General features: G+C 35.2%; 2 protein-coding genes across 2 annotated transcripts; both read left to right on the top strand.

The window, feature by feature from the left end:
• The first annotated feature begins 1,049 nt into the window (after positions 1-1,049).
• Positions 1,050-2,210, top strand: LOC135211586 (ATP-dependent RNA helicase glh-2-like). Its single transcript, XM_064244879.1, has 2 exons — positions 1,050-1,133; positions 1,620-2,210. The coding sequence occupies exons 1-2, from the start codon at positions 1,128-1,130 to the stop codon at positions 2,106-2,108; spliced, it is 495 nt and encodes a 164-aa protein (XP_064100949.1). The 5' UTR covers positions 1,050-1,127; the 3' UTR covers positions 2,109-2,210.
• A 5,122-nt stretch (positions 2,211-7,332) lies between these two features.
• On the top strand, positions 7,333-8,812 carry LOC135211585 (uncharacterized). The gene is made up of 2 exons (XM_064244878.1): positions 7,333-7,443; positions 8,095-8,812. The coding sequence occupies exons 1-2, from the start codon at positions 7,438-7,440 to the stop codon at positions 8,662-8,664; spliced, it is 576 nt and encodes a 191-aa protein (XP_064100948.1). The 5' UTR covers positions 7,333-7,437; the 3' UTR covers positions 8,665-8,812.
• The last annotated feature ends 8,331 nt before the right edge of the window (positions 8,813-17,143 follow it).

Below are 17,143 nucleotides of genomic sequence, written 5' to 3'. Positions count from 1 at the left end.
AGGGTAATTTTATGAATTGTTTACACTTTTTCGAAAAATTTGAAAATGCTTAGAATTCTTAGAGGATATTTTTCATATATCAAAATGACATTTTTAGAATAAATCATCTTTCTGACTATCAAATTTGTAATGCATATTATCAATTTATCTTTGTAAATATGTATTTCATGAAATTTCAGTTTTTTCGGTAAATAAGTGTGACAGGAACTCTTGATAACTTTGAGAAGTTCCATTTGGAAAGTAATAAAGTTGTAAATATAATTTTTGGAGGTAGATGTATTTCAAAAGATCTATTTTGATATTAAAAGATCTTCATTTTAAATTTTGCTATGATTTTCTTAATTTTTCTTGATCATTTTTTCGTACTCGATTCATTCAAGTGCACCTGCTCATGCCCTTGATACAAGTTCAAACTTCCGTAATTGTCTTAGATTAATTCGCAGTTGCCTTTGAAAAGGTCATTTGCTTTCAGGTCGCCATCCTGTGTTACTCTTAAGGAACATTCATCCAGCGACTGCATTGTTAGTCGCGAAAAAAATGCATGAGAGGAAGTGATTTTCTCGTTCCAGTCTGACAATTGAGGGTCAAGTCAGGAGACCTTCGAGCCTCTGAACAGTAGCTCGTTTTTCCTCCTCGCTGCTTCATCAGTTCTAGAACCTTTTCTTAAGATTTCATTTGATAATTATATTTCATTGCTAAGTTCGAAAAGGGAGTATAATAGTGGTGTGATTTTTCTTACATTAAAGTTTCCCTAAATTACCACGCCACTGAGATCAAGGCGATGTATAGAGCATTCCCTTGACGTATTTCTTCCGTTACTTGGTTTCCCATTAACGCAGCTTTACATAATCGTGATACATTTAAGGAAAACTCTAATTACGCGTAAGAGTAACCAGGCTCGCCAAGCGTTGCATTAACAATGGAGAATAGAAGCGATGAGTCACCGCCTCCAGGGTTCGGGTGGCTGGTTTTCCCAGGTTGGGGTCACTGGAACTCCACGGTTGGGGAAAATACCGTCTTCTCCGGAGAGCTGTATAAAAGACTGCGGATCAAGTAGACTCCAATCACTCTTCGGAGAGGAGGAAGACGAATCACAGCCTCGACCTGCTCAGTTGGAAACAATCATCATGAAGGTTTGTATAAAAAAAATTTCACTGCATTTTCGTTTAGCTTAAGTATCTTTTTCCTCATTTTTATAGTCTCTGTGAAGCTTTTGTTTTTATCAGGTCAGAGATATATGATAAAAACGCTGCTTGAAGAAATCCTACTTCACTAATACAGTCTAATTAAAGTTTTAAATTGCCACAATTGCACAACAAATGAAATCATAGTTACTCATGAATTACCGTTTTCTGTGCAATTATCAAACGCAGAGCTGATAATTATACTTCATTATTTGATAATAGATTTCATCATAATATTGACCCAACAGATCTCGAGAGAAATATATAACCAACACTTCGTTATTGAAAATTCAAATTTATTTCCTTTAAATCCTTTTTCGTATTATAATATTCTATTTTAGAATTACCAGGACCAAAGAAAAAGTATTCACCAATCTATTGTCCCCTGACGAAATCTTGAACTCTGATTTCTAAATCAAGTTTTCTACTTTCCAGGGACTCCAGCTTTTCTTCGTCTGCTGTCTGGCAGCTACTGCATTTGCACAGGAGAAAAAGAATGAGGGAAACACTCGTTTCTTTGGAGGATTAAACCAAGGTTTTGGAGGAGGACTAAACCCAGGATTTGGTGGTGTTAATCCAGGACTTGGTGGTGGCTTTGGAGGTGGAGTCAATCCAGGCTTTGGAGGAGGATTCGGAGGAGTTTCCAACACCTGCAGACGTTGGTGCCGAAATCCCGAGGGACAGGCTTACTGCTGCGAGAGCAACAATGAGCCTGACACCCTTCCCTTCGTGAAGCCAGGTGTATGCCCTCCCGTGCGCCCTCAGTGCCCACCCGTCAGGAACTTCGCTCCTCCACAGACATGCTCCAACGACAGCAAGTGCGGAGGCGTCGACAAGTGCTGCTACGACAGGTGTCTTGAGGAGCACGTGTGCAAACCCCCTGTTGGTTCTTCCGGCTTCGGTGGATTCGGTTTTGGAAGATAAATTTTAATTTATAGCATCATCATTGAATGAACAAAACAGCATACATTTCCTTTATTACGAATATCTAACACACATCAATAAATATTTATTTTCATTATAAAATATTCTTATTCATTCAATTGTCCTTCGGTTATGACTGCATTAAAGTACTAGTATATAATTACCTATTACACAACCCTTCTTGAGATGTTTTAACGAATTATAAGAACATTAACTACCAAAAGTTTGACATGCACAGATATCTGTAAAAAATGCAGAAAAAAAGAAGCAAACGTCAAAAACTTTGTGAAGTACAAAAGTCTTTAACGAATTAATTCTAAAATTAATTGGAAAAACTTTGGCAAGTAACCCAGTGTTAACCTGGACTAATTAATGCTGATCAAGTTCTCAAGGTGTCCCAGTTGACTTACTTAGTTCTGAAAGAGAACTGTAAAGAGGCAACGCATCATTTGACCGACCCTACTTTCTCCTGGATTAAATGAGAGAAAAGAGATAACATTCCATTAAAATAATTTTCCATAGAATACGCGATCAGTGGAACACTTTAAAGTCATTTACTTGTTTTACCTCGTCTAGTGATATTTCATTACTTTAGCTCCTTAATTCGACTGGTTTAGGGATTGCTTATAATAAAAAAATGAAAAGTTCCTTTTTCAAAAACAAAACTCAACTGTATAATTTCGATGTACGTGGGTAAATGGTACTAAATTGCTTGATTGTTTGTCTTTTAGTCTGTCTGTCTGTCTGTTAGTCTGTCTGTCTGTCTGTCTGTCTGTCTTTTAGTCTGTCTGTCTGTCTTTGAGTCTGTCTGTCTGTCTGTCTGTCCTGTCTGTGTGTCTGTCTGTCTGTTTAATTTCGGCTTCGTCTTTTGACGTAACATCCAGGAAAACTGGTAACTTTCAGGATACATATCTAAAACGCATCAAAATCACCAAATTTTTTCTAGCACCAAACGGATTCCATTACCACGTTTCAGGATACCTATCTAAACGCATCAAAATCACCAAATTTTTTCTTGCACCAAACGGATTCTATTGGTAAGTTTCAGGATACCTATCTAAAAGGCATCAAAATCACCAAATTTTTTCTTACACTAAACGGATTCTATTAGTATGTTTCCGGATTATTATCTAAAGCACATCAAAATCACCAAATTTTTTCTTGCACTGAACAGATTCCATTTGTATGTTTCAGGATACCTATCTAAAACACATCAAAATAACCAATTTTTTTTTTCTTACACTGAATGGATTCTATTGGTAAGTTTCAGGATACCTATCTGAAACACATCAAAATCACCAAATTTTTTCTTACAGTGAACGGATTCTACTGGCTAATACCTTTTATTCTATACAGTCCTAACTGGAAAACTTCCGGCGCTTGACTGAGGATGCTATGCATAAAATTTCCTGCAGGAACTCGTTATTTTCTGGATTTGTCCAAAGGAGTTGCATACTTGACTTTTATTCAAGGTCAGAAAATTATTGTGTGGTAATTGATTTTGCTTTCCCTTATTATTATTATTATTATTATTATTATTATTATTATTATTATTATTATTATTATTATTATTATTATTGAAAGATAAAATCATCTTCCTTATATGAATATTTTCTATATATATACACCCACACATAAAATAAAAAATCTCCTTCCTCTTTAACAAAAAAGAATTTTTTTCTTAAACAGGAATTCTTATTTTTTGCCATAATTCGCGTGACTAGTAATTATTGAGCATTGTTATTCAAGTTTGCCAAAGGTTTTTCCTTAAACTTTGCATGAGTAACCAAATCCAATCATCAAATTTGCATTGTGAAAGCCTGAGTAAGCTTCAGTAACTTACGAAGGCACTTAATCTTATTTATTATAACTTCATCAATGTATATTTCTTATTTCGTTTATAGTTTTCTTCATTAAAGCTTTAAAGAAGCAAGCTCAGATGACGTAGTCTGCTCTCTTTGCCGATTGGTGTCTAACCTTTAAAGAGCAATAAAAATTCACTAAGTTTTCTTCAAGGTTAGAGAAGCTTTCTTGATGTTTATCGCCTTGAATCTAAACGACTTTTTATTTTACCTGAATAAGTGAATGAATTTAATATACGAAGCTGTGGGAATCTAGATTGGAAGGCGTTTTCGAGAGAGAGTGAAATCTTCGGGAAAAAAAACCCCATTGTTTTACTCTTCAGAGGAATCGAGTTAATGTCAATGACAACCCACAACTTGCGCGCTCGAGCGCACACACGCAAACACATGTATACACACACAAGCACACGCACGCATAAAGACTGTCACAAACGCATATACCATATACTTATATGTGTGTGTATATAAATACATAAATGCATACACACACTTATATGTATATATATAGATATATATATATATATATATATATATAGTATATATATATATATATATAATAATGTGTGTGTGTGTTTGTGTGTGTGTGTGTGTGTTTGCGTGCGTGCATGGTTTTGTATGTGTGTGTGTGTGTGTGTGAGAGAGAGAGAGAGAGAGAGAGAGAGAGAGAGAGAGAGAGAGAGAGAGAGAGAGAGAGTGTGTATGTATGAAGAATATAAAAAAAGAACTGATCCTGGTAAGATTACATACTTTCCCTTGAAATAGCAGTTATTCTGAACTCTGTAAAATGGCTAAAGTAAAGGCTGTTTAGAAGAGGAGAAAAACGAGTCTGAAGGATTTGAAATAAAGCGTCGTGTGCTGATCATATGATTAATGAAAGTCCAGAATTTGAGTGGTGTGGCCCTCGGAAGCGTCCGCTTGAGGTTGGTGTTAATGAATTTTACCCGGAGGTCGATTAACCTGGATGCCTTTTTTTAGACTGGATCTTAAGACAACCTTGTTCACAACTTCTGAAAGTTTCGGTTTGTTTGTTTGACTGATGGGAGTTGGTTCCGAAATCTTCCTTATTGGAGGGGGAAAATTCTCCCGTAAATATTATGATGCATTTTTCCCCCATTTTCTGAACTTTACTAATTATCTATGTCGGATCTTCAGCAAAGATTTTTGCATTATCTATTTATGGTAATCAGTTAGCACTCAGTTGATTTTGTTTTCTGTCTGCGTAGAGAATAACGAGTGAACTAAAGATGGTTTTTGTCTTATTAATCACAAACGAGTTATCTGATTTAAGGTCATCAGTAACCTTGATTTCTTCAGCGTACATATGCCTAAGGATAGTAGATATTAAGGGTAGTAGATATTTAAGTTACTTCCACTGAGAAGGTGGTTTCAGAATAGGGAAATGAAAATCACTGCTACTGGTAATCTACCTGCGAAACCTCAGAATTAATAGCATCATTCACTTACCCTATGAGGTTCATTATACTATAAACTAATACGAGAACAATCAGAACAGAGAGAGAGAGAGAGAGAGAGAGAGAGAGAGAGAGAGAGAGAGTTAATGGATTAGAGATTTAGATCCTTTTGATATAGATGAAGAGCATTGTCCGTAGAATTTTTCATTTCTATATTAAGTATGTCGTCGACCCAGGGGTAGCATAACGAAAGGCCAGACAGGACTTCCCAAACATCTATCCGCTTGGAGCTTCCTTCCAAATATGTCCTTTTGTACTAAGTTTGCATTAAGTAATCCATTACTCATGTATTACGTTTGAGAATTTCCTTATGTTTTCGTGAGGACTTAGCTCCTTTCACAAAGGCTTCGTGAGAGGCGGATCTCATGACTGAAGTAATTTCGATAAACCATCATAAAAGAGGATTTCCTCCATTTTAGGAGAGGAATGTGCTTCTTCTACACTGGTTTCATAGCAAGGATTTTTATGCCCGAGGTAAACTGCATAAACCTTCATACTCAGTGTTACAATATTTTGTTGATTCTTTCCAGCCACTCATTATATATCGTAATTTCATTTGAGGAAAATGATTAAGTTCAAGAAAAATAGCTGTTCATTTATCTTTTTTCAGATAGTTCAGGAAATTCATCAAATGAAAATGAAATGGAAACGAAAGTCAGGGCATATCTATTGCTTTCATATTTTTTAGTAATTAACATACACGACCTAAATATATGTTAATAAGGATTGAACTGCTAATTCCTGTTGATTTGGTGAACGAGCTGATAATGCTCAGTTAATAACAAATTGTCCTGATACATTTTTGTGTCGATGTAAAAAGACAATTATATGCACAAAATCATATCATCAGATAATTCCTGGTCCCAATTACTGATAAGAATATGTTCCTTTTATTCTTACCATTTAAAAAATTTAATGCTTAAATAGACAACAGAATATAAGTGAACATAAGAGTGAAAATTATATACTTCAACGCATTGTAATGTAAGATAAATGAACCCTTGGTATACAAGTGTCTCCGTAGTAATTTTATCCGTGAAATTCCACCTGGATCAGCACTGGTTTCTTTCTCAATTTCCTGTCGATCTTCTGTCAATAACATGTTGCCTATAAATAAGGGACGATAACAATGGGCACTGCAAATCTAAAGCTCACTGTTCACGGAATGGAATCACCACTGACGATTCAGTGCAAGATGACAGGGAGAGCACTAAGATTATATCTCAGAAGTCACTTCCGCAGAGTCTTATGATCGTGACTACTTTTTATTTTTTATTTTATTTATTTATTTTTTTTAGGGAATTCTGTCAGCCAGAAGGTGACTTGGGACAAGCTACTAGTGGCCATCTGGGTGTCGGCTATCTCAGTGAGAATATAAAATAGGCCAAGTAAAGACGATGGCTATTGTAATATAATCTGACGTTTGTTTATAAAAAAATTAATAAAAATCCTTTTCTTTATCTTTTGTATTCATCTGTATGTGATTGTATGCAGATATAGACGTGAATTGCATTAGCAACTGGCAATGATGAAAACACGAATGATACGCTGATTCATATGGAAAAATAAAAACATCCTCGTTACCTCATATTTATAAATCTTTTATTTTTATTGGTTCACTGTTCAGTCATTTACATTATTACACATTCAGGAATGCAGCACTGCCCGGTTTATTCTTTCTCTTGTCAACTACTGACCATTTCAGGAAATAGCACGCCTTGTGAATTATTAAACACGCGAACCCACTGGTTAGTCACCAGAATAAAGCAGGTGCCAAAGACGACGCGACCCACAGGAAATGAATCGAATCACAGGTCTCAAGGTCATCCCCCAGATTGACTTCCCACAATAACGCGAGGCACGTTAATGCCAGTGGGGGTTGGCTGAGGGGGAGAAAGCTCATCTCCCCCAGGTGCTGACAGCATAACGTATATAAAGCTACCACGAACGTCGATAGGCAGCATTCAGTCCAGGTTGAGCATCATTCAAGACGACATGAAGGTTTGTGGCCAATGTGCTCTCAGTTGTTCTTTGTTTAATGGAAAGTGAAACGAAAAGGAATTGGTCAGTTGGGGAAGTCATATTTGCCAAAATATATATGTCACGATCATCAAGGAATTGGAGGAAGTAGAACAATCAAGTTCAAATTCGTCGAAATAAATTTGAGAGAATATGTTATCATCAAAAGAGGAAGTGTTATTTGAGTTTTGTTGCTTAATTTGGAAGTAAACTATCGATATGGTAAAACTTAAATCTACAAGTTATCAGTGCTCTGGTTGTTTCGGATAACGTGATCAAGTCCAGAGGCTGATCTGACAGAAAATTGCAAAATAAATGGAATTTCGGATATTTCTGCAATCTGCTTATACTTTAAAGCCTTTGATATCTCTTCTTAATAATAAAAAGCTCGTGTCTCTTTTCTTCTTGCTTGTATCACCCACTGTCACTCGCTGGAAATGCATATTTTTGCATGCTTCCCAATTTTTATAATCTATTTTCAAATGTACATGTGAATTCTTGAATATATTGATGTAAGTGACAAGCCTGAATATTAGGCTATTTGGGCATTTAAATAATTAGATTTCATAACCTAGCATATAGAATTAATAAATCCATACTTTAACTTAACTTTCTCTTTATTTCTTCCTTCAGGGATCCCAAGTACTGTTCGTTTGCTGTTTGACAGCTGCTGCCTTTGCGCAGGACAACCAAGGTGCCCAGGGAAACCAGGGCAATACCCGGTTCTTCGGCGGACTCCTGGGGGGTCTCGCGTCCGGTCTGAACAACGCCCTAGGAGGAGGTGGCTTTGGAGGCGTCAACCCAGGATTTGGAGGCGGGTTTAACCAAGGATTCGGAGGTGGATTCAACCCAGGCTTTGGAGGTGGATTCAATCAGGGATTCGGAGGTGGATTTAATCCAGGATTTGGAGGAGGATTCGGAGGAGTTTCCAACACCTGCAGACGTTGGTGTCGAACTCCCGAGGGACAGGCATACTGCTGCGAGAGCAACAATGAGCCTGACACCATTCCCTTCGTGAAGCCAGGTATATGCCCTCCCGTTCGCCCTCAGTGCCCACCCGTCAGGAGCTTCGCCCCTCCACAGACATGCTCCAACGACAGCAAGTGCGGAGGCGTCGACAAGTGCTGCTACGACAGGTGTCTTGAGGAGCACGTGTGCAAACCCCCCGTTGGATCTAGTGGATTTGGTGGCTTCGGCCGTTGATCATAATCGGTTCATATATATCACTCTTCATTTCAATCATCTGTCGATTTAACTTATTGTCAAATTTAGTTGTATGTATGTCAAGATCAGTCGGGTTTATTACTGCATAAGACTGTATTTTGTAATAAATATTTGTCACTGAACCAAACAGTTCTTCTTTTATGAATATAACCTCAGGAAACATCTGATGAACTGATTTGGAACTTTTTTCGGCAAAAAATTTTCTGTCGAGGAAAGTGGTTATGAATTCTGCCTCGTGCCATTTTCCTACAAAGCTTTATGTTATGATGTTTTAAACTGTCACTAGTCTCTATGTTTTAATGGTAGAATATCACAAAATAATTGGAAATTTTCTGAAAATATTCAAGCAAATATGTTTTTAAAAAAAAGTTGAAAATTGCACAAACTGATGTTGACATCTTGTATTTTTATAACTAAAATTCATTGCTTTAGAGGCAGTCCTACAATCGTACTTACTAGGATGAAGTCGAAACTTTAATTTGTGAAATCATATTCATTCTTTCTCACAGATCTTAGAAATTATGATATATCCAATATAACATTTTGGGGTATCATAAACAAGTAGCAGTTAAAAAAAAATTGTCACATGTTTTGCGAAATGAAAGTGCAAATCATTAACTGTCAATTAGACTGAACTTTCAAATATTGATTTTAATGAAAATGATACAGACAATTTAGCTGAAACTTTTACTGGCAGATAATCACTCATTAACATGACAAATGATGTCTCTAATAACTGAAAATACAAAAATGTACAAATTTTTGCAAGAAAATGAGATTTATTTAGAAGAATTTGAAGTGGACCGTAACAGTGGTCAGGAAATGGGAAACAATTTAGAATTTAGAAAAAGGATAAAAATGCTCAAGTGTTGATAATAAAATTATAAATAAGGAAAGGAGAAAAATAGTTAATGCTTGGTGGTGAAGAGAGAAACAATCTCAATAACTAGAGCACTTCTGTGATGGAAAAATATGTATTAATAGGGAAATTTCGACTTAAGATGAATATCCAAATGAAGTGCGAAAAAGCTTTTTAATATAGATTGGATACAAAGGATTGGAGACTAAAATAATTTCTGCAGAACAGAATGCATGATATAAAAAGAAATATTGGTCATCTCACACATCAAAAGCATGTTTCACTAGTGCAGAAAAGTTCTACCTGCCTATGAAGACTGTTAGTGTAAGAAATTCGGAGAAGCGTCTTGTGAAATGGAAGATGTTCGTATTCAGGAACATTCACCTCTAATCTGACATGAAGTTCTGTAAGGCTTTGGCGCTGGTCAGGACCGTCGTAAATAACTGCTAACTATTTAGCAACGTTTATGTAGCATGACCGGGAGAACAAATGACTGACAGGGAGAAAGCAGTCACGTTGGAAGGAGTGACTAATAGATGGTAACAATAGACGATAGAAAGAACTGAATAATGAATAAACTTAGGATGTCATAAGTGCATTGGTCACTGATCATTCACACGTGCATCTATATGTCACAACTATGAAATATATGGTAAATGTGCATACCTAGATGGCTATGAGGATGATTGCAGAGATCTACATCCAAAAATATGCAAAAACCTAAAAGAAGGAAAAGGATGTAAGTTCGACAAAAAATGTAAATATATGCACCCTGTAGCCATGAAAAATAATCAAATAAATAACCAATCAAGTAATAAAATCCAAAATAAGAAAGAAACAAATAAAGAGAGGAATGAAGAATATCAGGTAAAAGAAAAAAGCAAGCCATCAACGAGATATGCAGAGGTGTCAGCAAAAAATTTCAATGCATCAGCTCCAAGATTCTACTCAAGAGATAATAACTGTTTTTATTATGCAAGAGGATATTGCAGATATGGAGAAAATTGCAGATTCAGACACAAAATGAATAATTATGATGAAGGAAGAACAAATATTATGGAAAAGTTGGATTTTTTAATGTCAGAATTTCTGGAAATGAAAAAAGAACAACATACCAGAACAGAAAGAGACTGGGAAAATCCTTATTATTACCAATATTAAATGAAGGAGAAAGCACGCAAACCATCATAGTGATGAATGCGCAGGGTTTAGTTACGAGTAACTCAAAAAGAAAAATAGAGTACTTAGAAGAACTAACCCAAATTGAAAAGAAAATAGATATAATGAATATAAGTGAAACCTGGTATTCCCAAGAGACTGGGAATGATGATCAAATAAAAGGGTTCCAAACTTATAGATCAGATAGAAAAAATAGGAATCAAGGGGGAACCGCAATATATGGGAAAGACAAAAAACAAGGAAAAATATATGAGAAATATAGTAACTCAGAATGTGAACTAATAGCGGTGGAATTTGAATCTGAAAAATTAAATAACATAGTAATATATAGACCTCCTAATACTAAAGAGTTTGACTTAATAATAGAAAAATTGGATGATATATGTAGAAAATACAAGGACTGGACTATTCTCCTATCTGGAGACTTCAACTTCCTTTCGTAGACTGGAAAGAACGAATAGGAGATTGTGGATGTACTTATACATATAAAAAAGAGAGTAATAGTAGTGCAGAAGATAAGAGGCAATTAGAAAAGCTATTAGATATGCTACTAGAATACAACATTCAACAAATAAATCACCTGCCAACAAGAAAGGAAAATACTTTAGACCTAGTATTTGTGAACGAGATGAATTATGTTAAAGAAATAATAGTTTATAATGCGAGTATTTCAGACCATAATGTCATAGAATTAACAGTCCATTCCAAAGCAAGTGAAAACAGGGATAAGCAAGAAATGAAAAAGTGGGAAGGATATGGAAAATACAACTTCTACAGTAAAATATAAAATGGTCAGAAATAAATGAAGAATTAAACAAAGATTGGGATAACATTTTCGTAAGTGATGACATAAAGGTAAATACGGAGATATTATATAAAATATTAGAGAAAATAGTGGATAAATATATACCGAAGAAGAAAAGTAAACATCAGTCATGCATACCAAGAGACAGAAGGATCTTGTTCCAGAAAATCAGAAAGTGGAAAAAAGGTCTTGCAAAAGAAAAAATTCATGGAAAAGTTATAGAACTAAAAAGTAAGATAGAAATGCAGAACAAAAGATTATACAATCAAAAGAAAATGAAAAACGGGACTTGGAAGAAAAAACCCTATAAATATCAAGAATAATCCCAAACTATTATACTCATATGCGAAGAAGATGAATAAAAGAAGAATAGAAATAGGCCCTCTAAGAATTGAAGGGAGATTAACGAATGAAAAAAGGAAATTTGCAACATATTGGCAGAACGATATAAGAGAGAATTCACCCCTAGAATAGATAATGAAGATAATGATATAGTAGAAGTAAGGGATGAAAATAGAATATTTAGCTGACATAGATATTAATGAAGCTGATATTGTGCAGGCAATTAATGAAATTAAAAATGGAGCTGCTGCAGGGCCGGATGGAGTGCCTGCTATTTTGTTAAAGAAAGTAGTTCATTCTATCGCAAAGCCACTTGCAATATTATTAAGACAAAGTGTAGATACAGGCAAGATTTATGATGAGCACAAATTAGCATATATTACCCTACTTTCAAAAGTGGATCAAGACTAGAGGCAAGTATTATAGGCCTGTGAGTCTAACATCACATATTATGAAAGTGTATGAAAGGGTAATGAAGAAAAATATTATGAAACATTTAATAAAAAATAATTTGTTTAATAAAGGACAACATGGTTTCGTACCCGGAAAAAGTACACAAACCCAACTGTTAGTCCACCGTGAGAACATATTCAAAAATATGAAAAGCGGAAATGAAACAGATGTGGTTTATTTAGACTTTGCAAAAGCTTTTGACAAAGTAGACCATAATATATTAGCGAAGAAAATTAGAAAACACAATATCGTGGATAAAGTAGGAAGATGGTTAAAAGAATTTTTACACAACAGAAAACAGATAGTTATTGCAAACGACGAGAAATCGGATGAAGCCAAGGTAATATCCGGTGTGCCGCAAGGTACGGTGTTAGCTGCAATACTGTTTGTTATTATGATTGAGGACATAGACAGTAATGTTAAGGATTCGGTAGTGAGTAGTTTCGCAGATGACACAAGAATAAGTAGAGAAATTACTTGTGATGAAGATAGGAACGCTCTACAAAGAGACCTTAACAAAGTATATGATTGGGCAGAGGTAAATAGGATGGTATTTAACTCTGATAAATTTGAATCAATAAATTATGGAGACAGAGAAAGAAAGATATATGCATATAGGGGACCTAATAATGAGACAATCACAAATAAGGAAGCAGTTAAAGACCTTGGTGTGATGATGAATAGGAACATGTTATGCAATGATCAAATAGCAATTCTGTTGGCAAAATGTAAAGCAAAAATCGGAATGTTGTTACGGCACTTCAAAACAAGAAAAGCTGAACACATGATTATGCTTTATAAAACATATGTTCGTAGTCCACTTGAATATTGCAATATGATATGGTACCCACACTATCAAAAGGATATTGCACAAATAGAGAGTGTACAAAGGTCCTTTACAGCTAGAATAGAAGAAGTTAAAGACCTTGACTACTGGGAAAGACTACAATCCTTAAAATTATATAGTCTAGAAAGGAGAAGAGAACGCTACATGATAATTCAGGCATGGAAACAGATAGAAGGAATAGCAGAAAATATCATGGAACTAAAAATATCAGAAAGAGCAAGCAGAGGTAGATTAATAATGCCCAAAACTATACAAGGAAAAATAAGGAAAGCACACAGGACATTAATCCACTACGCACCAGCATCGATAATGCAGCGTCTATTCAATGCGTTACCAGCTCATCTGAGGAATATATCAGGAGTGAGCGTAGATGTGTTTAAGAATAAGCTCGACAAATATCTAAACTGCATCCCAGACCATCCAAGATTGGAAGATGCAAAATATACCGGAAGATGTACTAGCAACTCTCTGGTAGACATTAGAGGTGCCTCACACTGAGGGACCTGGGGCAACCCGAACAAGATGTAAGGTCTGTAAGGTAAGGTAAGGGTACACGAAAGATTTCTGTGGGCAAGCTTGGAAAGCCGAAAGCGGCCAGTGAGGCTGGAGGGCAAATAAAAATAGATAATAGATGGTAAGAATCAAGGTGAGTGTAGCTGTCTATTTGTTATTTCATGCAAAGTATGGAGTGCCCAGAAAATGCAATTTGTTTAAGCTTAAAAACTAAAAGGTGTAAACTGTAGTCATCTAACGTGCATCTATATATTTTGAAACCTTAAGATAAAGGGGAGAGAGAGAGAGAGAGAGAGAGAGAGAGAGAGAGAGAGAGAGAGAGAGAGAGAGAGAGAACGAATGCCTTAAAAAAAGACTTGATTTTAAAATCTTCCAGCATTTTTTTATTGTATACAATTTTTTATTGTATTTTTGTTGCCTAAACTGGAAACTGCTATCAATCGATTCATTAATGGGTTACCAACTAAAAGATCTGCTCAGTCACTGCGCGAGCTTCACAAATGACTCATCGGTTAATAAGATAAAAAAAAAAAATAGCTAAAAAAATATTCATGTCGTACATAAATGCCACTACATCACTCACGTAATAGCTTGAAGGGGAAGTCCCCGACCAAACAGGGGGTTTTCTGTTTAAAATTCTGTCTAGGAAATATTTGGGTAAAGATCTTATACAAAGCGGATGCGTGACGTCAGTTTCATTGATTAAATTTACATAAAAGGGAAATATTTCCCTTTTTTTTAGTCATTAATTTCCTTCCTAAAAATAGAAACGTACACTTACAAGGGTGAAGTGATAGCAGACATGATTGCTGAAGTCAGTATGATATACCTATAAACATGGAGAGGAAATGACTAGGAAGAAAGATATATCAGTTCAAGACCATATTATCTTATGCCTCGTACCTCTGAGGGATACATCGGAATCTTGCGCTTATGTATACTCAGATATTTCATTCTTATAACGCCATTCGCATCTAGTTTTATTCTTTTATATATAGGAATGTTATTCAGGGGGTTTATGCTTTTACAATGTCATTCTCACGTATTCTAAATAAAACGCAACGTATGTTCATTTATTTTTTCTGTGTTTTAACCTATATATATATATATATATATATATATATATATATATATATATATATATATATATATATATATATATATATATATATTTATATATATATATTATTTACTTTATATATATATATATATATATATATACATATATATATTTTTATATATATATATTTATATTTGATATATATATATATATATATATATATATATATATATGTATGGATATATGAATAACTTGATCACGAAGTATATAAAACGTGATGCAATGTTTAAATAAAGGACCGAAAGTACTCGGCTATCTCGCTTTTTCATTTGTTTCCTTCGTGGCAAAAAACCTTTATATATATATATATATATATATATATATATATATATATATATATATATATATATATATATATATATATATATATATATATATAAAAAAAGAGAGAGAGAGAGAGAGAGAGAGAGAGAGAGAGAGAGAGAGAGAGAGAGTTTTAAAGACAGAAAGTTACTTGGAGTTCCCCCAAAATTTTGTTTTTCAAATCTTCTCCAATTTTGCTTTCGGGAACCTATGAAAGAGTCTTCAAGGTACCCCTTTTTTGGGATGTGACCGATCTTGAGGACATGGTAGGTCATCTGAAATAGCTTTGACATTGTTCTTGTCTGAGTTCGTAAACATTTCACTTTCCAGACCTAAGATTTCTCCACGCATTTCTTTCCGATTATACGCATGCCATCTTCTGTGAGGTATTCCAGTTTCCTTCACTTCTCAAGGTCTAGGAATTCGTCTTTCGCTTAATAACATTACTTTTAGCTTTTTTTATGAATGCCTACTTTCGCTTCATTCAAAGTATAAACATGTGTGAATTGACTCGGTAGCCTTCTTATAGTTCTTCTACTGGTTTTCTTTGCTACTACACACGAAAAAAAAAAAACAAAAAAAAAACTAAATCTTCATTAGACGACCCAGTTCTTTGCATTATTACCTTGTACAAAAACATTTTTACTACCTGCGTGGGGTATGATACAACTGTTCTTGCCTCGAGCATTTAATTTTATGACTACCACTGTCTACACTCTACAGTCTAGGAATAATTTCACTTTCCGTTTCTGCCAATTTTCATAGCAGTACTATCAGATTCTTCGCAATGTGGGAAAACTCATTATTGAAGAGCTAAAAATGTCAATACTAACAATGGTCAACGGGTTATTACTCGCATACAAGTAATTTATAGTATATTTATGAAGTGCATAAAGGTTAAAATTGCTTGTAAATACTAATGCTCTGCAACTATGAGTTTACTTTGAACACGCTCGTGTTGACACCCAGACAATTGAGCTCTGCTCCGTTTATATGTACCGGGCACACTTCCCCTCCCGCCCCTACCACCCCCGACCAAATCCAAGCCTCCAGAACCCCACAAGTGCTGAGAGGCGTTAATCCTAAAGCTCCCAAAAGTTTCGTGTTCCAACATATGTGGCGGCAGCCTGCTCCACAAAGCTGTAGGCCTATATCTTTTTTTTTTTTTAATCAACTCCAGCTCGGCCATGGGCTTCGACCTCCAATCGTAGCTGAGTCCTTCTTCGAACACAACACAGCCGAGATGGAAGATATTTATTACGTAGATAGATAGATATATATATATAGATATATATATATATATATATATATATATATATATATATATATATATATAGAGAGAGAGAGAGAGAGAGAGAGAGAAACCTACTACAGCTCCAAGATTATGAAGGAGAAGAGAAGAGATAGAGAGACTACTACAGCCCAAGATTTATTAAGGCAGAGACGAGAGAGAGAGAAGAGTGAGATTAGAGGATTAATAGGAGGATAAGAGGGTAATAGAGACAGACTGACAGTCACAGCTAGGAAATTCCTCAATGTTGGGGGAGAGAGAGAGAGAGAGGAGAGAGAGAGAGAGAGAGAGAGAGAGCATTTCACAAGATCACGCAAAACAGGAATCGGATATCCTGAAATTAACTATAAATCAAGCAAGCGCGCAAAATGATCTGCAGACACAGGAAACCATTAAAAAATATAAACAAAAGCCACAATTTTGTAGCCAGATGTTCGCATAAAAGAAAATGTAAAAAAAAAAAAAAAAAAAAAAGTCACTAATTCAAGGCTGACGGGAAAACCCGTCGGTTTCACCGCCGACAGAATCTCGCAACCGTCAAAAATGAAAAAGACTGAATTAACAGCAATTCAGCTTTTAATAAACTTACTTGGAAGGTTTTATATTGCGCATCTCATTCGTCTTTTTCTGCTTAACGTCTTTTAATCCTATTCCTTTCACGACTACGGACACATTCCTTTATGAGATATTCCAACCTTTTTTGCACTGTCTGCTGGGTGGTGACCTAATCACCAGGAAGCGAGTAG

Source organism: Macrobrachium nipponense, chromosome 4, assembly GCF_015104395.2.
Source record: "Macrobrachium nipponense isolate FS-2020 chromosome 4, ASM1510439v2, whole genome shotgun sequence".
Classification (NCBI taxonomy): Eukaryota; Metazoa; Arthropoda; class Malacostraca; order Decapoda; family Palaemonidae; genus Macrobrachium; species Macrobrachium nipponense.
Note: the sequence above shows the minus strand (reverse complement) of the source record. Positions and strands in the feature narration are given on the sequence as shown.